Source organism: Chiloscyllium punctatum, chromosome 11 (genome assembly GCF_047496795.1).
Source record: "Chiloscyllium punctatum isolate Juve2018m chromosome 11, sChiPun1.3, whole genome shotgun sequence".
NCBI classification, from domain to species: Eukaryota; Metazoa; Chordata; class Chondrichthyes; order Orectolobiformes; family Hemiscylliidae; genus Chiloscyllium; species Chiloscyllium punctatum.
In genome coordinates, this window is record NC_092749.1 from 34425503 (window position 1) to 34451648 (window position 26146).

Consider the following 26146-nt stretch of genomic DNA (forward strand, 5'->3'; position numbering starts at 1 on the left):
TGCCAGAGGAAGTGGCAGACGCAGGTACAAATACATTTAAAAGACATCTGGATGGATACATGAATAGGAAAGGTTGAGAGGGATATGGGTCAAGTGTTGGCAAATGGGACTAATTCAGTTCAGCACAGACGAATTTGACTGAAGGGTCTGGTTCTGTGCTGTATAACACTGCAATATTCTTGATCCTGGTATTAGGAAGGCTACACTACATCCTGGATTCATTTTTTAACACCACGGAACATTTGTTTTATCACTTCACTATGAAATACCCAAAATTGCCCTTCCATTCTCCTTGCTCTCCCACTGTGTGGCTGAGACATTGCCACATTCCTCCTTCAGCTCATTTCTTCTGATCATATTTTCTTGAAGTAGGTTTTTCAATGCTAAAAGTGGAATGAGTGGATTTGCAGTTCTTCCTTTTTATTTCACTGAGCATAACAAGATTCTTTCATTACTCAGCGATCAAATTTGTTCTTAGGCACAAAAGAAACAAACAAGCAGATATTTTATTTATTTTATTGAAAACGTCATCATTCAGAAAGGAAATTAATCATATCAAAATTAAGTGCAATGTGAACTTGCATTGCAGCTACAGCATGCAGCATAAATGGCATAAAGCAGAATTTAACAGAACAACACTTCTTCAAATGGTGCTCCATTGTACACCTGTATTCTATCTGGGAATTGCCGACATTTACAATCTTGAAAAATGAGGGGTTTACCACTGCCAAAAACCACGCTTTCCTTGCTCAGAATCTAAAACACTTTATTACAATTTATTAAGTCAGGCTTACATAGAGATGCAGTAACAGTGTTCATGGAGGGCAAGTTCTGCAATTTTTAAAACCTCCTTTTCCATAACTCGCCACATAATATGGGTGGGATTCAATTTCAATCCTTTTGATCTATCGACCGTCCTCCCAGCCCAATCGCAAAACTTCCTTCTCACTACACTTAAAACTGTATACCTGAATATTTTATGAAGTTAACTTAAATCTGTGAGTTTATAGGGAGATTGTAGATCTTGAAATAATTTCATTGATAAAACTGTTATTCTGTGCCAGCACTTCAGACTTCAGCTTCATCAGCTCTTGCTTAATGTCTTCTTCAGACATTTTAGTAATCGGTAAAGCTTTGATATTTGACAAAAATTCTACAATGATCCTTTCACCATCCTAGAAAATGAAAGAAAACATTCATAATTTACAGGATGCACTGCTTGCTAAAATGCTTTATGTAACATTTTGTGCCTTCACTAGGAGCTCAGACAGAGAACTCCATGCAAATTATTTTCCAAGTGAGTCCAATGTTGCATTAAACCAGCTCCTACACCTCAAGGACCAATTGTTCCAGAAAGAGTCTCACCATGGCCCTGTTCTGGGCAATTAGGATGAGCCGTAAATGGTGGCCGAGGCAACAAGACCCATTGAACAAATTAAAATGATGACAGCCTCATAATACTGTAAATCCACAGAACGTGCTCACTAACCAACAGTGCTGAGCCTAAGAGTTGCTGGCAGCTGTAAGTAAGTCAGACTTCTGCTTTCAGGGTCTTGATCCAGGGGAAGGCCCACCACTGCCCAACTGACTCATGCTTCAGTGTCAAAGAGTGCAGCACTGAAAAAGCACAGCAGGTCATGCAGCATCCAAGGTAAAGGAGAATTGACTTTGCGGGCATAAGCCCATCATTAGGAATGCCTGAACAAAAAAGCAGCACCAATCTCTTGCTGTCTCTGACCTAAGGTGATAGCCCTGAAGCCTCAACAAGATTCTGTCCACTAAGTGGTTGCCTGGATGGAAATCCTTAAAAAACTGCTAGCTATATAGAAAGTGCACTCTTGGCTCAGGTCAATGGAAGATCAGCTCTCCTAGTAGCTTTTGATGAAACAAAAAGATTTGGCGGCTTGAATAATAGTTTTATTAAACTAGGATGGCTATAAAATGGACTTAAAAGACCTTTCACAGCAGTACGAAGTTTAAAACCACACAACACCACGTTATAGTCCAACAGGTTTATTTGGAAGCACTAACTTTCAGAGTGCTGCTCAGGTAGGTGAAGGAGCAGTGCTCTGAAAGTTTGTATTTCCAAATAAACCTGTTGGACTATAACCGGCTGTTGTGTGGTTTTTAACTTTGTAAACCCCAGTCCAACACCAGCTCCTCCAAATCATTTCATAGGAGTGTACTTTTTGGATAAGGTTTAATATATGGAGACAGTAGGTCTATGGATGGTCTTTGAATATGTAATGTCAAGGCAAGGTCTAATATAAGAGAGTTCTACTCAGCATGGAATATTGTTACTTTTGAAATGCAAAATAATTCTAAAGCTGCCAAAAATTTGTGTTCTCTTAGTTTAACCACAAACCTGCTTTTCTTGGCGGGATTTCTTAGCTGCAGGCCCTTCATCAGAATCCCCAGAATTCCCAATGTTTTGGAACTCCTCAAGCTCCATGGCTTTGTCTTTGGCACTTTGAATAACATGTTTGGGAAACTGAGCAAGCTCAGCTACATGAATACCAAAACTCTGGTCACAAACACCTAAAATTAAATTTAAAAAAAAAACTTTTTAAGCTATCAGCGTTGAGAGTTACATTTGAAGTACAGAAGTTGCAACAAGTTGGAATTCAGATCATAAAATGTTGACACAGACAAAGCTGAACAAGAATTACAATGTTTTCAGGACAGTGCTGTTAATGAATTTCAGGAGCTGAAAGCAGTTTCGTTCGCAAGATGAAGTGAAGTACGATTACAATAAGGTCTACTTTCACTCTGATCAAAATAAAACTTGAAAATTGGACACCAATTCTGGGTTAAAAGCTATGGCAAGAGATTTCGAATTTTTCACTTCTAAATAACATTCCACATTTGCTTAAATTTACAGAACCTGCCAATCACAAAATAATACATTTAGTGATTTGAGTAAAACCTCTCGCATATGCTTCCAGTCATACAAAGCAGAAAGATCAATACTTCAAAATTCAAGTCAATGTGTAACAATGGAAACAGAACACCAAACTACACTGTGAAACGAGCTGACTATAAACGTTGAGATTTTAACATTCTTCTGAGAATAAATCTGGAAAGTTGCATTCAGTAAGTCACTAATGCACAAGGTTAAGCTCCAAGACTTGGAAATAACAAACACAAACAATATGGCTGCTTCTTACTACTGTATAAGTGGATTGAGTTGTGAGAAGAATAGAAAACTTGAGAAATTTGAAGGAAAGTAAATAAGACAACACTTAAAATGGAAAATAAAAATCACAATTAACATTCTGTATAATTTGATAACAAGTGCAAATTAACACAGGATAAGGGAACTTGGTACAAACTTCAACATTTTGAATATTAAGTACTTCCTTACAGAGACTGGATGACTCAAGTACTGGAGGCAAAATTCATGATATGCATGAAGCAGTTAAGAGGTTATGATCAACATTGCCTCTAAGGTTTACAGCCATGCAGCCACTTGGGAGGGCTTGTGCGCACAATTTGGCATGATGATGCCTAGACTTCCACATGGAATCACTGCTGCATATGGACATCAAAGATCCACACAGTGAAAAATAAAGCTGGGGGAGCATTGGCTGTAGTGGCCAGGAACAGGGAAGACAATACTGTTATCTATAGTTTTCGCACATGATCAGTTTAAGAACACTGTAGACTCTATTCTGACCCTTATAATTTGGCTCGCTTTTCTTCAGCCTCTCCAACTCTTTCAGGCTCTATTGCTGCCTGTGGGATTTTGGAATCTTCTTCAATCTCTGTACCTGCACAGGATTCTATTACTTGAGCCAGTCTTCCCAGCCTCCACCTACTCTTTGGGGGTATCACCTTACAACTGATCAAATCATTTCATAATAAAAAAGATCCAAACATGTATGGGCAAGTTTGAGATCACACCCATTGTTTCTACCTCTAATCAGTTTGCCTGGCAAGTAAAATTTCATGAACTGGACCTCTACTACACATTCTCCTTCGAGCACAGTGGTCATCAGTAGAACCTCACCAACTTCTGCCATTAAAACTGTCAGTATCTTGGAGAATGCAAATCTGTTGTGGTTCTGTTCGCCGAGCTGGGAATTTGTCTTGCAAACGTTTCGTCCCCTGTCTAGGTGACATCCTCAGTGCTTGGGAGCCTTTTACCAGCTACTTTGACAAATTCAGTCTATTTTCTTCATAAATACAAAATCCTAGTAGGCATTTTGGTGTTCAGTCATATTTGAATATAACCTTCCAACTTGCTAAGCTATGGATCACGTCTTGCCTGTGGTGCCTCCTGTGGATTTGTTTTGCATTCCAACAGCTCTCTCTCAAGTAGCCTGGCCTACTACACTGAAAATATTCTGGGCAGCTTCTCACTGTTGACTTTGGAGGCTTTTATTTTGGGAAAAAAAAATACTGGGGATTGCTATGCTTTCCCATTTCCCATTCTGTAGAGCTGGTTTTGACCTTGTCTACCCCCTCCCCCCCCAATCTTCTCTCTAGCTTTTAAGGATTTCTAGATCGGTTTACTTTGAACAAAGGTTTTGGGTTAACTCAATCATCAATTAACAGAGCTACTTGTCTGAATCTTGAAGTTTTTTTGCTCTTCTCCAGGGTTTTTTAAATGGAAGGGTTAGAAAAGACCGTAAGACATAGGAGCAGAAATTAGGCCATTTGGCCCACTGAGACTGCTCCACCATTCAATCACAGCGGATAAAGTTTTCGACCCCATTCTCTCATAACCCTTGATCCATTATCAAGAACCTATTGCTATATACTCAACAACCTGTGGCAATGAATTCCATCGATTCGTCACTCTCTAACTGAAGAAGTTTCTCATCATCTCTGTTCAAAAGGGTGTTCCCTTTACTCTAAGGCTGCATCCTCGTGTCCCAGTCTCTGCTAATCTTCCCACTTTATCCAGGCCTTTAGATCCCCCCCATATCTTTGTAAATTACCCTAGAACACTGTGGGAATCTGGGGAAATGATTGCTGAGCCCTTTGCTGAGATATCTGGATCATCAACAATTCCGGGTAAGCTGTCGAAGACTGGTGACTGGCTTATGTGGTGCTACTATTTAAGAAAGGTGGTAAGGAAAAGCTAGAGAACTATAGACCGGTGAGCCTGACAAATCCTGAGGAACAAGATTTACATGTATTTGGGAAGGCAAAAACTAATTAGGAATAGTCAACCTGGCTTTGTGCATGAGAAATCATATCCCCACTAACTGGATTGAGTTTTCTGAAGAAGTAATGAAGAGAATTGATGAGGACAGAGCAGCAAACACGATCTATATGGACTTCAGTCAGGCGTACAACAAAGTTGCACATGATAAATTGGTTAGCAAGGTTAGATCTCATGGAATACCAAGAGAGTTAGCCATTTGGATACAGAACTGGCTTGAAGGTAGAAGACTGAGGGTGGTGGGGGCTGGTTGCTTTTCAGACTGGAAGCCTATGATCACTGGTATGCCTTAAGGATCGGCGCTAATTGCTTTTCGTTATTTATATAAATGACTTAATTGTGAACACAGGAGGTAGAGTTAGTAAGTTTACAGAGGAGACCAAAATTAGAGGTGTAGTGGACAGCGAAGGTGGTTATCTAAGAGTATAATGAGATCTTGATCAGACGGGCCAATGGGTTGAGGAGTGGCAGATGGAATTTAATTTCGATAAACGGGAGGTGCTACGTTTTGGTAAGGCAAATCAGGGCAGGACATATACATGCAATGCTAAGGCACTGGGGAGAGAGTTGCTGAACAAAGAGACCTTGGACTGCTGGTTCATAGTTCCTGGAAAGTAGAGTCGCAGGTAGATAGGATAGTGAAAGCTGCATTTGGTGCACTTTTTATTAGTCAGAGCACTGAGTATAGGAATTGAGAGGTCATGTTGTGGCTGTACAAGACATTGGTTACGCCACTTTTGCAATAGTGTGCGCAATTCTGGTCTCCCTCCTACAGGAAGGATATTGTGAAAGTTGAAAGGGTTCAGAAAAGATTTACAAGGATGTTACCAGGGTTCCAGAGTTTGAGCTATAGGGAGAGCTGAATAGGCTGGGGCAGTTTTCCCTTTTGAGGTTTATAAAATCATTAAGGACATGGATAGGGTAAATAGACACTGTCTTTTCCCTGGAGTGGGGGAGTCCACAACTAGAGGGCATAGGTTTAAGGTGAAGGGGGGGGTGGGGTTGGGGGAGGAGATTTAAAACTGACCCAAGGGACAACTTTTTCACGCAGAGGGTGGTGTGTATGGAATGAGCTGCCAGAGGTGGTGGTGGAGGCTGGTACAATTACAGCATTTAAAAGGCATCTGAATGGTTATATGAATAGGAAGGGTTTAGAGGGATATGGGCCAAGTGCCACCAAATGGGACTAGATTATTGTAGAATATCTGGTTGGCACGAACAAGTTGGACCGTTTCCGTGCTGTACATCTGTATGACTCTAAGTTTAGACCCAGAGTCCTCAAAAGTTCCTCATATGCTAAGCCTTTCATTCCTGGAATCATTCTCCTGAACCTCCCACTGGACCTACTCCAGAGCCAGTGCGTCCTTCCTGAGGTATGGGGCCCAAAATTCCTCACATACTCCAAATGTGGTCTGACCAGAGCCTTATAAAACCACAGAATTGCATCCCTGCTTTTATATTCTAGTCCTCTCAAAATAAGTGCCAACATTGCATTTGCCTAACTACCAATTCGACCTGCAAGTTAACCTGAAGCGACACCTGCACTAGGACTCCCAACTCCCTTTGCAATCAAGACTTCTGAATTTTCTCCCCATTTAGCAAATAGTCTATGCCTCTATTCTTCCTGCCAAAACACATGACCTCATACTTCCCCCACATTGTATTCTATCTGCCATTTCTTTGCCCACTCTCCTCCTGAATCCTTCTGCAGCCTCCCTACCTCCTGAATACTACTTGTCCCTTCACCTATCTTTGTATTGTCTGCTACCTTAGCCAGAATGCCCTCAGTTCCTTCATCTAGATCATTAATATATAAAATGAAAAAGTTGTGATCCATCACTGACCCTTGCCAACTCCACTAGTCACCAGCTGTCATCCTAAGAATGACCCAGGTAGATAGGATAGTGAAGGCAGCATTTGGTATGTTTTCCTTTATTGGTCAGAGCATTGAATATAGGAATTGGGAGGTAATCTTGCAGCTGTACAGGATATTGGTTAGGCCACTTTTGGAATAATGCATGCAATCTAGTCGCCTTCCTAACGGAAAGATGTTTTGAAACTTGAAAGGGTTCAGAAAAGATTTAAGGATTTTGCCAGGGTTTGAGCTGTAGGAAGAGGCTGAATAGGCTGGGACTATTTACCCTGAAGCTTCGAAGGCTGAGGGGTGACTTCACAGAGTTTTATAAAATCATGAAGGGCATGGATAGGGTAAACAGACAAGGTCTTTTCCCTGGGATGGGGGAGTCCAGAACTAGAGGGCATAGGTTTAGAGTGAGAGGGGAAAGATATAAAGGGACCTAAGGGGCAACCTTTTCACGCAGAGGGTGGTGAGTGTATGGAATGAGCTGCCAGAGGAAGTGGAGGAGGCTGGTACAATATCAACATTTAAAAGGCATCTGGATGAGTATACGAATAGGAACTGTTTAGAGGGATACGGGCCAAGTGCTGGCAAATGGAACTAGATTAGGTTGTGATATCTGGTCGGCATGGAGGAGTTGGTCTTAAGGGTCTGTTTCCGTGCTGTACATCTCTATGACTCTATGACCCTTTTATCCCCACTCTCTGCTTTCTGCCAGATAGTCGATTTTTCATCCATGCTAGTACCTTGCCTCTAAAACCATGGGTCCTTATGTTACTCGGCAGCCTCCTGTGCAGCACCTTGTCAAAAGCCTTCTGGAAGTCAAAGTAGACAACAGCCTCCCTTTTGCCTAACCTGCTTGTTACCGCCTAAAGGATTTTAAGAGATTTGTCAGACATGACCTCACCTTGATGAAACCATGCTGCCTTTGCACTATTTTACCATGCACGTCCAAGTATTCAGAAAAAACTCATCCTTTACAACGGACTCCAAAATGTTATGAACAACTGAGGTCAGGCTAATTGGCCTGTAATTTTCTGTCTTTTGCCTCACTCCTTTCTTAAATGGGGAGGTTACATTAGAAATTTTCCAGTCCTCTGGGACCCTCCTCTCCTCCAGTGATTCCTGAAAAATCACCACTAACTCCACTGTCTCTTCAGTTATGTCCTTCAGAACTCTGGGGTGTAGTCTATCTGGTTCAGGTGGTTTATCCACCTTCAGACCTTCCAGTTTTTCTAGCACCTTCTCCTTGGTGATGGTCACCATAATCAAATCTACCTCCGACTCTCTTGTGAAAGTACAGGGAAAAGGAGGGATGGAGGGACAGAAAGCAATTTGAAACTGAAGCAAATTTAGAGGGCAAGGGAAGAGGAAGATGAGTAAAGGTTAAATGCGTTAATAAGTACACGATGAATTTGGGCTGTATGCAACACATGTAACTTTCAAGACACTAACTTCAACATGTTGTTTGCAGTTGCAATTGCTTCCTTCCCACGTTAATTATAAGCTTTGAAATGAAGGGGCTGCACAGACTTGCTGGGCTTCAAATCATCCAACACCAACTGCTTTCCTGAAATGGTGACACTCTTACAAATGCTCAAAGTGAGCTGAACCCCAGGTCTCCAAACATCCTACACTAGCTGTGTAGTAATCATTATGCTTTTATTAGTCAACAGCAATTGCCTTATTTCACATCCATTTATAAAACACAGACCCAATAGTGCCACTTCTAAAAAAATAAATGGAGAATAATTTTTGATCTATCTCTGCTCATTTTTAAACATCATTTTCAATCAGTCAATTTCATCTGAGGTAGTGGTTTGAACTGCATCCTGAACCCAACTGTGAGAAGTAGCTGAATCAATATCACCAGAAATCCTCACTCACTCATTGCAATGCTACACTTAATTGCTTTGCCAAACCACTTCAGGACTATCAGAACTATAAAGCTGCTAAACAGAATTCCAATCGGAAAGCAGTTTGCTTGTATAATTTTTTTTATAACGAATAACAAATTAACCAAAATATAACGATTATACTGATTTCATTTGCACGGCTCCCTCCCCATGCTGTTAGATGACAGAATGCTCCCATCAGTAGTTCCACTCTTCCGAAAGATGATAACACTAGTTAAACTCAAACATAATTCTGAGGCAGGAAACAAAAGAATATGTGAAGACATTGGATTCCAGATGATCATGATTGTGTTTAGAAGGCAAAGATTCTCCACTAAGGATACCTTAGTCATCGATCTACAGAATCCTGACTATTGGTTCAGATATTATAGTCAACAGAAAAATATATACAAAAATGATCCATTCAAAGAAGAAAGCTGTTTATGTTATACAATTATACCAAATGTAACCAGCAATCTGCTGCACTCCAACAGACTAATTGGAAACTCTGGAATAAGTGCTATTACTATTTAATTTGTTCTACATAATAGCATTCAGTTTTTAAAAGTAGACAACATTTCAGATTGACTTGGTCCAGCTGTTTGTTTGTGCTTTACCTTTCTTTACACGGTACAGCATAGTTAGTGTTTCATCTGTGGTGAGCGCCGTCACGTGCAAGTTGTTGACTGTTGTTACTTGGTCAGCTAGGGCAGTCAACTCATGGAAATGAGTGGCAAACATACAAAATGCACAAATCTTGGTGGCAATGTATTCTGATATAGCCCAGGCCAGTCCAAAGCCATCATATGTAGAGGTGCCTCTTCCCAATTCATCAATAATAATCAGAGACTGTTCAGTTGCTGATCTAGGAAACAACAATTATGTCAAAGTCAATTCCTAGTGGTTAAAAGCTATCACAAACATGCATGGTGCACTGTCATACATCCAAGATTACATACATTTTTGTTAATGGTTTCTTTCCTTGGCAAGTTACTGGACAAAAACTCATCTTCCCTTACATTAGACTTCCAATCTCACTACATACTAAAATGACACCACTTCTTGTTAATAAAGAATTATGCATAGTGGAGTTCTGGAACAAGACCAGGAATTGGTGGCAAAACTCAGCAAGTCTGGAAGTATCTATGGGAAGAAAGCAAAGTTAATGTTTTGAGTCCAGTAGCTCTTCATTCGAACTGACAGCAGCCAGGAATATGTGGTACTTATGCTGCAGACAGACATGTGTATGTATGTGCGCACACGCATGCCTGCAGGAAGTGGAGCGCGAGGAGACAGAGCGAGAGAAGAAATGGATAAATGATGTATTCATTGGTGCTGGCCAGGACAGAAGAGAAGCTAAATAAGCTATAACGAGAGCTCAGGGTAGCAGAAAACATGCAGTCTATGCTAAAAGCAAACCATTTCGTGAGATAATAGGTCAAAGAATTGGTGAAGAGCAACCCACATCAACAGGAGTGGGTCAAAAAACAAAGATGGAATCAGACTTTAAAGTTAATAACTCAATGTTGAGTCCCAGAGGTTGTAGGGTCACCAAATGAGATGCTGTTCTTCCACTTTATGCTGCGGCTCACTGGAACATTGCAGCAGGCTTGCAGCAGAAATGCTGGCGTGGGACTATGATGGTGTATTGAAGTGGCAAGTGACTGGAAGCTCTACGTCATTTTTGCTGAAGTGGCAAGTGACGAGAAGCTCATTTACCTGTATTTCAGTCAATCTAGTCTACTGTATTTGAATTCACAGCATGGCCTCCTCTACATTGGGGAAACAATGTGTAAACTGGGTAACTGCTTTGCAGAACACCTCAGTTGGGTCTGTCAAAAAAAAAAGCAGCCCAGAGTTTCCAGACACCTGCCACTTCAGTGAACCATCACTGTCCCATGTCAACATTTCTGTCTCACGCTTGCAATACTGTTCCAGTCAGGCTCAGCGTAAGCTTGAAGAACAGCATCTCATCTTCCACTTGGGGACTCTGCAGCCTCAGAGGCTCAACATTGAGTTCAATAACTTTAAAATCTGATTCCATTCTTCTACAAATTTTATCCACTCACATACCCTGTCATATTACAACATAGGCGTTTTCTGGCACAGACAACCCATTCTCACCTACTCTCAAGCCCACAATCATATTATATGGCTTGCTTTTAGCACAGATTACATATTCTCTGTGACTCTCAGTTCTCATCATCACTTATTCAACTTCTCTTCTGTTCTGGCCTGCCATTCATAATCCCTTCATTAACCCACCTCTTTCACATCTCTCTCTCTCTCTCTCTGTCAGACTCCACAGAATCATAGAATCCCTACAGTGTGAAACAGGCCACTTGACCCAACAAGTCCATACCAATCCTCTGGAGAGTAACCCAGCCAACCCTATTACTCTAATACATTTACCCCTGACTAATGCACCTAACCCACATATGCCTCAACACTATGGGCAATTTACCCAACTTGCACATCTTTGGACTGTGGGAAGAAAAACTCACACAGAAACAGGGAGAATGTTCAAACTCCACACAGACAGTCGCTCAAGCCAGGAATCGAACCTGGGTCCCTGATGCTATGAGGCAGCAGTGTTAACCATTGAGCTATTTCCGCCTATCTGCTCATCTCTTCCACCCATACCCCCATCTCCAATCTCATTTTCAGCATAAATATCAGCTTTGTTTGTCTTGTCAACTCTGATGAAGAGTCTCCAAACTTGAAACGTTAACTTTCTTCCCACGGATGTTGCCAGACCTACTGAGTTCCATCAGCAATGTTTTTGCTCCTCTTCTCGGTAGTTTGAATGCTACACAGATGACCCTACATACTTTTTAAATTATATCTGCAATCTTCCGAAATCAAAACTTTATGCACTTTTAATAGATCCATACCTTGGATCAGAGCTGTAACCCTAGCTTTCTTATTCTCCTCCAATAATCTACTACATCCTTTAAAACCCCAAACTTGGCAAAAATGGATTATTAGACCCAGATTTATCTTTTCACTAACTGTTTTCAATCACTTAGTATGCAGCCATTCACCTTTTGTTTTAATTAAAAGAAAAATTACACAGGAATTTACTTCAGAAAATTATGGTACAGTCTGGGCTTCAAAATTGGATGATCCTTACACAGTTAGGCTTATTATCCATTCATCAAAATGAATACAACTCTTATAATGAAGGGCTCCACATTCATTACATACTAGGAATGAATGAATTTTAATTGGACATATTACAATTGGTTGCAGTATACATCCAGAAAGATGGGAAATGAAAAATACTGTTGTTCGTATTTCTTTTCACCAAACAGTAACTTTATCCTTCCACAGTTGAGTAATGTTGCTACACTTGCTATCTTATCTTCATATGTGAACAATGTACCCTCATATGCCAGCATGAATTACTGACTTCCAGAAAAATGTGCAGACGGTTGAGGAGTGCAATAAATCATGGTGCAAGACAAAATAGATAGGCCTCAATTTATAAAGGATGTAATTTTCTGAATTGTATGACGGAATTTCTCTCATTCCCATTAATTGCAGTTTTTTTCTAAACAAGCTTTATACAAATTAGCTGAAATGCAAATCAGGTGCTTTTAATTGAAAGATTGCTCATTGATCCAAGAGCTTGCTATATTCTCAAAAAAGCCAGCTTCAGTTTACAATCTGAACAGCTTCATATGTCCTATCCTATTCCGATTTTTATCATGGTTATGATTAAAGGCTCTAGGTTCAGGAGTTTATTTAGCAGAAATCACACATTGAACATTTTTCTTCAAGAAAAGCAGAACATACCAGTAACTTGGCAAAATCAAAATCAATGGAAAGCTAAAAATACAGCATCAATGTGGGATATTTTCAATTATCTGCCGGGGTAGGGTGCCCTCTGCTACAGCAGATAATTAAAATTTCACTGCATTCTCTTTTAGGCTTATTCTATGGAAACTATTTGTAGAACTCCTGATTCAAAGCCCTAGATCAGATCAATGTAAACAAATGCTGACAAATGCAGTTCTTATTCTCTTGTACTAACAAAAGCTCAAACAATGTCTTAACATAATATTTAAAAAATGAAAAACAAATCAACTCAAATGCAAAGTGCTGCAGATGCTAGAAATCTGAAACAGAAAAAAAATTGGAAATCATCAGGTCAGTCATTGTCTGCCAAGATAAAAAAATTTAACATTTCAGCTTGAGATGACCAACCAAAGAAATTTCAAATTCTTCAAACATTTCAGGACAACTGCAGTATTTCCATTTCAGTGGGAACATCATAGTAAGTATGGTAACAGAGTGGGAGGAGCAGGTCTACAGAACAGCTTGGAATCAATCAGGAGCGGACAATTTTGAAACAAAAAGGTGTTTGGTTGGTGAGCATTGCAAACCTTTTCAGCTCTTTAACCAGAGGCGTATTAATAGCAACTCTAACAATTGGCAATTTATTACTAATTTATTAAATTATAAAGTAGATAAGCTAACTCCTAGAACCAAAATAATGTACTGAACAATGATTTTCACTAAATAAATGAACAGTTTTATAAAAAAAAAATCAAGAAGAACAATACAGCACAGCAGCAGGTTCTTTGACTCACCAAGCCTGAACCAACACACAATGCCTTTCTAAACTTAGAAACCTTTTGTCGCTATTCCCTGCCTTACATATATGTGTCAAGATGCCTCTTAATAGGACAGTTAGAGCCAACATAGTTTTATGGATGGAATGGTGTTAGAAATAAAAACTTTTTTGCTTTTTTTTTAAGGATTTATCTGATCGAGTCTGGAGGTGCAATATGCTCAGATCTCCAAAAGTCATTTGATAACGTGTCACGAAAATGATCAACACTCAATACAGCACTCACCAAGTTAGGAAGAATATATTGGCATCGATAGAAGATTTATTAATGGCTTGGAAGCAGACAGTAGGGATGAACATTTTCAACTTGTCAGTCTGTGACTGCTGGGGCGTCACAAGGATCATTGGGGTCTCAGCTATTTACAATCCACATTAATGACTTGAACAAAGGGGATATGCCTTAGTTCAGCAGTTAGCACTGCTGACTCACAACACCAGGGACCTGGGTTCAATTCCAGCCTCGGGCAACTGGCTGTGTGGAGTTTGCACATTCTCCTAGTGTCTGTGTAGACTTCCTCCAGATGTTCCGGTTTCCTCCCACAATCCAAAGATATGCAGGTTAGGTGAACTGGTAATGCTAAATTGCCCATAACATTCAGGGTAGGTGCATTAGTCAGGGGTATATAAAAAGAGCAAAGATAACTTACAGCCCAGGGACAGGCTCTTTGGCCCTCCAAGCCTGAGCCAATCTAAATCCATTATCTGAACCTGTCGCCCATTTCCTAAGCATCTGTATCCCTCTGCTCCCCACCTACTTATGCATCTGTCCAGATGCATCTTAAATGAATCTACCGTGCCTGCCTATACTACCTCTGCTGGCAACACATTCCAGACACCCACCAGCCTGTGTACAGTACTTGCCGCTTGTATCCCCCTTAAACTTTTCAGCTCTCACCTACAAAGCGTGACCTCTCTCGTTACTGAATCCTTTACCCTGGGGAAAAAAGCTTATCTCTACCTACTCTGTCTATACCCTTCATGATTTTGTAGAACTCAATCAGGTCCCCCCTCAATCTCCTTTTTTCTAATGAAAACAATCCTAACCTACTCAACCTTTCTTCATAGCTAGCACCTTCCGTACCTGGCAACATTCTCATAAACATTCTCCGTACCCTCTCCAAAGCGTCCACATCTTTGTGGTAATGCGACGACCAGAACTGTACACAGTATTCTAAATGCGGCCGAACCAATGTAGTGTACAATTTTAACATGACCTGCCAGCTCTTATTACTCAATACCCCGTCCGATGAAGGCAAGCATACCATATGCCTTCTTGAACACACGATCCACCTGTGCAGCAACCTTCAGGGTACAATGGACCTGAACTCCCAGATCTCTCTGCTCATCAAATTTACCCAAGGCTCATCCATTTACTGTATAGTTTGCTCAGGAATTAGACTTCCCAAAATGCATCACCTCACATTTCCCTGAATTGAACTCCATCTGCCACTTCTCCGCACAACTCTCCAGTCTATCTATATTCTCCTGTGTTCTTTGACAGTCCCCTATGCTTTCTGCTACTCCACCAATCTTCTTGTCATCTGCAAACTTGCTGATCATACCAACAGTGCCCTCTTCCAGACCATTTATGTATATTACAAACAACAGTGGCCCCAGCACTGATTCCTGTGGAACACCACTGGTCACCTTTCTCATTTCGAGAAACTGCATTCAACTACTCCTCTGTCTCCTGTTGCTCAACCAGTTCTTTATCCACCTAGCTAGAACACCCTGCACACCATGTGACTTCACTTTCTCTATTAGTTTACCATGGGGAACCTTATCAAACGCCTTACTGAAGTCCACGTATATGACATCTACAGCCCTTCCTTCATCTATCAACTTGGTCATTTCATCAAAGAATTCTATTAAGTTGGTAAGGCATGATCGCCCCTGCACAAAACCATGTTGCCTATCACCGATAAGCCCATTCTTTTCCAAATATAAATAGATTTTATCCCTCAGTACCTTCTCCAGCAACTTTCCCACCACTGACATCAGGCTCACTGGTCTGTAGTTACCCAGAATATCCCTACTACCCTTCTCGCACAAGGGGACATCATTAGCAACACTCCAGTCCTCCGACACCTCACCTGTGTTTAAGGATGCTATAAAGATATCTGTCAGGGCACCAGCTATTGCCTCTCTCAGCAACCTGGGATAGGTCCCATCCGATCCTGGGTATTTGTCCACTTTAGAAACCTTTAGCCTACCCAACACATCTTCCCTACTTATGTCAGCGTGATCCAGAGTAATCAAACTTTTCTCTCTAATCTCAACATTCATCATGTCCCTCTTCTCAGTGAACACTGATGCAAAGTAATCATTCAGAATCTCACTCATTCTCTAAAAGGCTTTGGGATTCTCCTTAATTCTGCTGGCTAAAGCTGTTTCATGACCCCTTTTAGCCCGTTTTATTCCTCATTTAAGACTGGTCCTACTCTCCCCATATTCCTCCAAGGCCCATTCTGTTCTCAGCTGCCTGGACTTTTTTCACGCTTCCCTTTTCCTCTTGGCTAGTCGTACGATTTCTCCTGTCATGCACGGTCACGAATCTTGCCTTTCCTATCCTTTGCTTTCAATGGAACATACCTATCCTTCACCATCTTTAACCTATCTTTGAAAGCCTCCCACATATCAAATGTGGTCTTCCCTTCAAATAGCTGCGTCCAATCCACATTTCCCAGCTCCTGCCTAATTTTGATATAATTGGCCTTGGCCCAGTTTAGTACTCTTCCCTTAGGACCACTCTTATCTTTGTCTAAGAGTATTCTAAAACGTACACAATTGTGGTCACTGTTCCCAAAGAAATCCCCCACTGCAACGTCTATCACCTGGAGAGAAGTCTCTTGATTAAACTTAAAATAAAAGCCATAACTATTAATTTAACCTGGTGTTGTGTTTTGTAGAGGAATAAGACGGTGTTATTTTCAGGGTCTGTAGATTGTGAAGGAGCTAAAATGGCCTTTGCAGTGAGATGTACTTCTTGTCAGATGTGGAAGTTTAAAGAGAGTTTAAGGGTGATTGCGGATTATATCTGCCATAAACGCTGTTGGATGCGAATCTTATCAGATCAAATGGATCGGTTGGAGAGATAGTTAGAAGCGATGAGGAATTTGCAACAGCAACAGTATGTGATGGATGGCAGGTATAGGAAGGGGGGGAAAGTCTCAGATACAGTCACATAGATGGGTTAACTCCAGGAAGAGTAAGAGAGGTAGGCACCTAGGGCAGGAGTCTTTTGTGGATATACCCATTTCAAATAGGTATGCTGTTTTGGAAATGTAGGGGGTGATGGATTCTCAGGGGAACGTAGCACGAACAGCAAAGTTTCTGGTATTGAGACTGGCTCTAATGCAACGAGGGGTACGTTGGCTTCCAAGAGATCAATTGCGTTAGGGGATTCTGTAGTCCGAGGAACAGATAGACATTTCTGTGGCCAGCAGAGAAAAAGCAGAATGTTGTGTTGTTTCCCTGGTGCCATGATCAAGGATGCCTCAGAGAGGGTGCAGAATGTTCTCAAAGGGGAGAGAGGTCAGCAAGAGGTCATTGTCCTCATCAGAGCCAACGATATAGGAAGGGAAAAGGTTGAGATTCTGAAGGGAGATTACAGAGAGTTAGGCAGAAATCTAAAAAGGAGGTCCTCGGGATAGTAATATCTGGATTACTCCCAATGCTACGAGCTAGTGAGGGCAGGAATAGGAGGATAGAGCAGATGAATGCATGGCTGAGGAGCTGGTGTAGTCAAGGCAGGCAGGGACAAGGTAGGACTGATAAATTAATCTGCATTTATTTCAATGCAAGGGGCCTAACAGGGAAGGCAGATGAACTCAGGACATGGTTAGGAACATGGGACTGGGATATCATAGCAATTACAGAAACATGGCTCAGGGATGAGCAGGACTGGCAGCTTAATGTTCCAGGATACAAATGCTACAGGAAGGACAGAAAGGGAGGCAAGAGAGATGGGGAAGTGGCATTTTTGATAAGGGATAGCATTACAGCTGTGCTGAGGGAGGAAATTCCCAAAAATTCATCCAAGGAAGTTATTTGGGTGGAACTGAGAAATAAGAAAGGTTTGATCACCTTATTGATCCCCTAATAGCCAGAGGGAAATTGAGAAACAAATTTGTAAGGAGATGCCAGCTATCTGTAAGAACAATCGGGAAGTTATGGTAGGGGATTTTAACTTTCCAAACATAGACTGGGATTGCCATAGTGTTAAAGGTTTAGATGGAGAGGAATTTCTTAAATACGTACAAGACAATTTTCTGATTCGGTATGTGGATGTACCTACTAGAGAAGGTGGAAAACTTGACCTACTCTTGGGAAATAAGGCAGAGCAGGTAACTGAGGTGTCAGTAGGGGAGCACTTTGGGGCCAGCGACCATAATTCTATTAGATTTAAAATAATGATGGAAAAAGGATAGACCAGATCTAAAAGTTGAAGTTCTAAATTGGTGAAAGGTCAATTTTGACGGTATTAGGCAAGAACTTTCAAAAGCTGACTGGAGGCAGATGTTCACAAGTAAAGGGACGGCTGGAAAATGGAAAGCCTTCAGAAATGAGATAACAAGAATCCAGAGAAGTATATTCCTGTCAGGGTAAAAGGAAAAGCTGGTAGGTATAGGGAATGCTGGGTGACTAAAGAGATTGAGGGTTTGGTTAAGAAAAAGAAGGAAGCATATGTCAAGTATAGACAGGATAGATCGAGTGAATCCTTAAAACAGTATAAAGTCGGTAGGAATATACTTAGAGGAAAATCAGGAGGGCAAAAGGGGGACATGAGATAACTTTGGCAAACAGAATTAAGGAGAATCCAAAGGGCTTTTACAAATCTATTAAGGTCAAAAGGGGAACTAGGGAGAGAATAGGGCCCCTCAAAGATCAGCAAGGCGGCCTTTGTGTGGAGCCACAGAAAATGGGGAGATACCAAATGAATATTTTGCATCAGTATTTACTGTGGAAAAGGATATGGAAGATATAGAGTGTAGGGAAATAGATGGTGACATCTTGCAAAATGTCCAGATTACAGAGGAGGAAGTGCTGGATGTCTTGAAGCATATAAACGTGGATAAATCCCCAGGAACTGATCAGGTGTACCCGAGAACTCTGTGGGAAGCCAGAGAAGTGATTGCTGGGCCTCTTGCTGAGATATTTGTATCACCGATAGTCATAGGTGAGGTGCCGGAAGAGTGGAGGTTGGCAAACATGGTGCCACTGTTTAAGAAGGGCAGTAAAGACAAGCCAGGGAACTACAGACCAGTGAGCATGACCTCACTGGTTGGCAAGTTGTTGGAGGGAATCCTGAGGGACAGGATGTACATGTATTTGGAAAGGCAAGGACTGATTAAGGATAGTCAACATGGCTTTGGGTGTGGGAAATCATGTCTCACAAACTTGATTGAGTTTTTTGAACAAGTAACAAAGAGGACTGATGAGGGTAGAGCAGTAGATGTGATCTATATGGCGTTCGACGAGGTTCCCCATGGGAGACTGATTAGCAAGGTTAGATCTCATGGAATACAGGGAGAACTAGCCATTTGGATACAGAACTGGCTCAAAGGTAGAAGACAGAGAGTGGTGATGGAGGGTTGTTTTTCAGACTGAAGGACTGTGACCAGTGGAGTGCCACAAGGATCAGTGCTGGGCCCTCTACTTTTTGTCATTTGCATAAATGATTTGGATGCGAGCAGAAGAGGTACAGTTAGTAAGTTTGCAGATGACACCAAAATTGGAGGTGTAGTGGACAGCAAAGAGGGTTACCTCTGATTACAACAGGATCTGGACCAGATGGGCCAATAGGCTGAGAAGTAGCAGATGGAGTTTAATTCAGATAAATGCGAGGTGCTGCGTTTTGGGAAAGCAAGTCTTAGCAGGACTTATACACTTAATGGTAATGCCCCAGGGAGTGTTGCTGAACAAAGAGACCTTGGAGTGCAGGTTCATAGCTCCTCGAAAGTGGAGTCGCAGGTAGATAGGATAGTGAAGAAGGCGTTTGGTATGCTTTCCTTTATTGGTCAGAGTATTGAGTTCAAGAGTTGGGAGGTCATATTGCAGCTGTACAGGACATTGGTCAGGCCACTGTTGGAATATTGCGTGCAATTCTGGTCTCCTTCCTATCAGAAGGATGTTGTGAAACATGAAAGGGGTCAGAAAAGAGTTACAAGGATGTTGCCACGGTTGGAGGATTTGAGCTATAGAGAGAGGCTGAACAGGCTGGTGCTGTTTTCCCTGGAGTGTCGGAGGCTGAGAGGTGACCTTATAGAGGTTTATAAAATTATGAGGGGCTTGGATAGGATAAATAGGCAAAGTCTTTTCCCTGGGGTGAGGGAGTCCAGAAGTAGAGGGCATCAGTTAGGTGAGAGGGGAAAGATATAAAAGAGACCTAAGGGGCAACTTTTTCACACAGAAGGTGGTACGTGTATGGAATGAGCTGCCACAGGAAGTGGTGGAGGCTGGTACAATTGTACCATTTAAGAGGCATTTGGATGGGTCTATGAATAGGAAGGCTTTGGAGGGATATGTGCCGGGTTCTGGCAAGTGGGACTAGATTGGGTTGGGATATCTGGTCAGCACGGATGGGTTGGACCGAAGGGTCTGTTTCCATGCTGTACATCTCTACGACTGATTCCTCAGCACCAGGTCCAATACGGTCCCTTCCCTCGTCGGACTATTGACATACTGATCTAGAAAACTCTCCTGGACGCTTCTTACAAATTCAGCCGCATCCAGACCTCTGACACTAAGTGTATCCCAGTCAATGTTGGGAAAATGTCAACGTTGGGAAAATTAAAATCTCCCATCACCACCAGCCTATTGCCTCTACATCTTTCCATAATCTGTTTACCTATTTGTTCTTCTACCTCACACTCACTGTTGGGAGGCCTATAATACAGACCCAACAAAATAACTGCACCCTTCTTATTTCTCAGCTCCACCCATAATGCCTCACTACTCAAGCCCTCCATAGTGTCCTCCTTTAGCACAGCCGTGATATCATCCCTGACCAGCAATGCAACTCCTCCCCCCCGCCCTTTCACTTCCCTCCCTGGCCTGTTTGAAGTATCTATATCCTGGAACATTTAGTTGCCAATCATGCCCTTCATTCAACCAAGTCTCTGTGATTGCAATAACGTCATTCTCCCAGGTACCAATCCAAGCCCTAAGTTCATCTGCCTTACCCACTATAGTCCTTGCATTAAAAGTATATGCACTTCAGGCCACCAGTTCATTTGCATTCATCTGCTCTCTGTCTACTCTTCCCCTTATCAATGTTATCTTCATGATTTTTACACTGTTTCCACACTGTAGGGAATCTTAAAAAAAATGACGCTGAAGTAATACATCCACTTTTGCCGATGATATGAAGCTTGGTGGAATCGTAAACTGAGGAGAATACAGAGGTTGCAGAGAGATGTAGTCAAGCGAGAGGCCAGCAAGGTAGTAGATGGCGTATGACTGGATCCTCAGTTTCCTGACCCACAGGCAACAGTGAAGATTGGGGACAATATTTCATCCTCACTAACACTCAACCCTGAAGCTCCCTACTGTACTCACTATATACCCATGACTGCGTCACCAAATACTATTTACAAAGCTTGTTGATGACTAGTCGGTTGAGTCTCAGATGGTGACAAAACAGACTTCAGATGGGAGGTGGAAGACCGTGAGAAATGGTGTACTGAGAACAACCTAGCTCTCCATTCCGGCAAAACCAAGGAACTCATTATTGACTTTCAGCGGGATGTTACTCATGCCTCCCTACACATTAAGAGCACAGAGGTGGAATGAGTGGAGTGTCAAGCTTCTGGGAGTGGTCATCCACAACAAGCTTTCTTGGACTCTTCATGTGGACACGCTGGTTACAAAGGCCCAACAATGTCTCTTCTTCCTCAGACAGCTGAGGAAATTTGGCATGAGGGCGAATACCCTTACCAATTTTTATAGGTGCACCATCGAGAGCATTCTGTCTGGATGTAACACTACATGGTATAGCAACTGTACCATTCAAGATCAGAGACTGTTACAGAGAGTGGTGAACTCAGCCCAGACAATCACAAAGGCCAACTCCCATCTATAGAATCCATCTACCAGACGTGCTATCAAGGAAAGGCTGCATTCTCAAGGATCCATTCCATCCTGGCAATGCTTTTCTACAACGTCTACCATCGGACAGAAGGTACAGAAGCCTGAACACATGCACCAGCCGGTTTCAAAACAGTTTCTACGCTACTGTTGTTAGAATACTGAATGGACCCAAACGCTTAACATTCATCTATACCTGTGTTTTTGTTTTTGCCACTGTTTACCTAATATTTACTTATCTATGCTATTTAACTCTATGATCTGCCTGTATTGCTCGCATGACAAAGCTTTTCACTGTGCCTTGGTACATGTGACAATAAATTTAATTAAATTCAAGAATCAACTTATTGACTTTGATTGGAAGATTAGTAAAGCTTTTTCTTATAAATCGTGTAGTCAGTGGCTCTTCGGTGTGCCTGTACAAAGAATACAAAGTTAGCATGCAGGTATAGAAAATAATTAGGTAGGCATATCAGTGGGCCTTTATTACAAGGCAATTGGATCTAGAAAAATAAGCAAGTCTTGCTACAATTACAAAGGAATTTGCACTGGAGAACTGCGCAGTTTTGGTCTCCATAGTTAAGGAAGGATACACTTGCATTGGAGGCAGTACAATGAAGCTTCATTAAATTGGTCTCTAGGTTGAGGAAGTTTTTTTTGTGATAAAAGACTCAGCTAATGGCTCGGTACAGTGGTTCACATTGCTGCCTCAACAACACCAGGGACGTGGGTTTGATTTCAGCCTTAGGTGACTGCCTGTGCACAGTCTGCATTTTCTCCCTGTGTCTTCATGGGTGTCTGCCAAATGATCCAGTTTCGTTCAGTCCAAAGGTATAGAGGGTAGGTGGATTAGCTGTGGTAAATTGTCCATGGTGCACAGGTTAGTGGGTTAGCCATGATAAATGCAGGGTTACAGGGATAGTTTGGGGACTGATCTAGGTGGGATGCTCTTCAGAGAGTTGGTGCAAACCTGATGGGCCGAATGGCCTCTTCTGCACTGTAAGGATTCTGAGATTCAATGAAATTGGGCTTCTAACCTCTAGTTCAGAAGATTGAGAGATGATCTCATTAAAAATAAAAGATACTAAACGGGCTTGATAGGGTCAATGCTGCAGTGTGTTTGGCTGCCATTCACTTAGGGCTAAGATGAGTAGAAACCTCTTCACTAAGGCTTGTGAACTTTTAGAATGCCCAATCTCAAAATGCTGAAATGGACAGAGTTTTGGTCTCAAGAAAATTAAGTGATATGGAGAACAAACAACAAAATGGAGTTGAGGTAGATGAGCCATAACCACATGAATGGCAGAGCAGTCTTGCCCATGTTCCTTACATTCTAAGTCATCCTTTCCCTAGCAAGGGGTTCCAACGTTGAGATGGCAGAAGCAAAATCAAGCAAGTAGTCTCAAATTGAATGTTAAAAAGTAATTCTCTAAAAATTTGTGTTATGACAGAGGGTAAATCCTCCTGCTAAACTTAAACCAACAACACAATAGATTTATCCCATGCAGTAATCTGTGAAAATTCGAGAGGCCAAGGACTATTTAAAGTACAAATTAACAACTTGATTTCTTCAAGTATAATAGAATAATTAACTGACAGCTATTTACAACTCCTTCCTCTAACCTTTTACTCTCCCCTCTACAATATTGGTCCAGTAAAAATCCCAATTCAGATTTATAAAACTTCTTATCTCAAAACCAGGCAGCTTTCGGTTCACCTCTGCATTCCGGTCTTCTTCTTGGGGATTCTGCTCCACAAGTTCCTAGTCAATAAAGGTACCTTTAAGAGAGCTATTTTTGGACAGTCTTAACATGCTAGTGGCTTGTCAGTTCTTTCCACAACTGTTCAATTTTCTTGGGTCTTATACACCGAAAGCATTGAATTGTGTCATTCACTTTTAAGGTGGTCAATATATTAAATTCAAACAGGATTGGAGTATTTTTTGGGGGTATAATTTAAACTGATTGGCCTAATTCAAATCTATTTCTATCTCCAGGCAACCAGCTACCTTAACTGCTGGACCACATGTTACATTGTATCTTGTTGAGAACACTTAGTGCTGTCAGGTATTTCTATTAGCTTTTAAACTTTCTTGAAGGTACAGTTCACCCACATCTTCATAACATTAGTCAGAGCAACTGTCCATCACAGCTAGACGTCTATATTAAATGGAGGTGCTCAAGGCTTCAAATTGTCACATGATGAGGACAACAATGCGATGTTAATGGGGTTGGTTAACAGAATTGCTCACTAAGTAAAAAGCATACTTGCACCTACAGCCATAAATATTTTTTGCGTTTAAAGTAAACTTCTATTTTGAAGAAAGTTGTAAACAAAATAATTTGTGGAGAATGTGGATGACTATTACTTCCTTCTCTCAGCCCATACACTACATTGGTTTTTTAAAAATATATAGGCATCCAAATCCAACAAAACTGAGCATCTGCGAAATGATAAAATGTAGGGGTTACTGCAGCTAAATACAAGATTGAATGCAACTAAATACAAGATTGAATTGCTGCACTGATTAAAGGCATTTAGGAACAAAATTTAATCCAAATAAAGAATCCATTTACAGGCTTTTATAATTTGCTGGTTTAGATCAATTACATAGTGGAGTATCTATAAAAATAAATCTATTATCTGTCATTGCATAAGAACCCAGGTGTTTATTAGTGCAAAGGATTTAAATACTTTGACAGTGGGACCAGATCAGACATTGGGGAGCTGAGAAGGGGCAACCATGTATTAGGTGAAGGGGTGGCAAACATCAGCTCAAACCATTACACCAATTGAGATGTGGCATGGTTGTAGCAGGAATTCAATATTAATTGCACTGGACAACTACACTACATACATTATGGGACAATAAATATTTGAAATATTTTCAATTTTTTGGAAATCAAGGTGGTTTGTTATAGCTCCCAATCCCAAAAGAAAAAGTGTTGTACACCTTAATTTTCCATACATTGGTCACCCTGCAGCCTTTCAAAGAGATGGCCAATTAATATTAAATTGGGTTGGGAGAATACATGCACTAGGAATGAATGCAAATTTATGTCACGAGATCCTTTCTTGCTAGTATCTACAGGCTTTAATTCATCAATCCAAGGCAGTTTCAACTCATATTCTACAGGCTAAATTCTATGCTATCCAGTTCTCCTTTTTTAAAAACAATTCACAAATGTTCAAGTTAAAACTGCAATTCACCCCTACATTAGGGAAATCAAATGCAGAATAAGTGACTGCTTTACAGAAAACCTCCATTCAGTCATAAGCATGATCTCATTTGCAAGTTTTCTGGTCAGACATTTTAATTCTCCACCTGCTTCACGTGCCCATCACCTCCTATACTGCCCGAATGAAGCTCAAAGTAAACATGGAGAACTGCACCTCATTTCTGATGACAGACTGCATTAATTTACAGAGCTTTACCACCATCTTTACCTATCAAAAGCATGTTAGGAAAAGATGGTGGTCAAGCTCTGTTAACTATTATCTTATTAGACCTTTGTTTGAAAAGCAACAAATCACTTGTGGGAGCAGTTTGTAGGCCCCCTTACAGTTGGTATACTGTTTGATAGAGAAAATTAAACATGGTCTGTAAGGAATGTAATAATAAAAGACAACTTTAAACTATGTATACTGAGCAAATAAGATTAGCAAAAATAGCCCAAACTTATACAGGGAACTTGAGAGTACTTCTTAGAGCAGTGCATTCTAAAACCAAGCAGAGAAGCTGGTTATTTTCGATCTTGTATTGGGCAACAAAGACAAACTCAATCAACAATCTCAGAGACTACCAAAATAAAGGTAGCTATAAACATAAGAAGACATAGCTGACTAAAGTGAATTAGGAAACTAGAACAAAAGATAGGGGAGCAGATATAAGGGCAGACTGGTACTGATGCTTCTCTAAAAACAGCTAAAAAGCCTGACAACATTCAGGGAAAAGCAGCCCATTTGTTTGGCACCACATCCAGAAACATTTGCTCCCTCCAATGATCGACATGGAGTAACAACAGCAAATACTACCTACAAGATGCACTGCATAAATTTGGCAAAGATCCTTTGATAGTACTCTTCAAACCCAAGACCATCTGTATCCACAAGGACAAGAGCAGCAGATATGTAGGAACATCACCACCTGCATGTTCCCTTCCAAGCCACTCACCATTTTGACTTGGAAATATATTGCTGTACCTGCAATGTCACTGGGTCAAAATTCTGGAACTCTCTTCTCTATGGCAGCACATGAACTGTAACTCACCACCAACCTCTCAAGGACAACTAGGGACAGACAATAAATACTGACTGCCATTGATGCCACAAGTGACTACTAAAACAAAATTAGTATAAAGGGAAGACAAAAGTAGGAAGATTTAACTGAGCAGTATATAGCCTTGCTGAAACCATATCTTGAACAGTAGTTCTGATTTCCTTACTTGAAACTGCATTTAAAACTGGTGAGAAAAAGTTCACGTGACTCAATCCTGTGA

At 41.1% G+C, this 26146-nt stretch overlaps 1 protein-coding gene across 1 annotated transcript in view; it reads right to left on the reverse strand.

The window, feature by feature from the left end:
- Window positions 1-502: 502 nt before the first annotated feature.
- msh2 (mutS homolog 2 (E. coli)) overlaps window positions 503-26146 on the reverse strand; it is a 91078-nt gene continuing 65434 nt past the window's right edge. The window contains exons 14-16 of the mRNA XM_072580607.1: window positions 9541-9788; window positions 2366-2538; window positions 503-1175 (exon numbers count right to left, since the gene is read on the reverse strand). Coding sequence (XP_072436708.1) covers window positions 1005-1175; window positions 2366-2538; window positions 9541-9788 — 592 coding nt within the window. The 3' untranslated portion in view covers window positions 503-1004. The remainder of the gene's footprint in view (window positions 1176-2365; window positions 2539-9540; window positions 9789-26146) is intronic.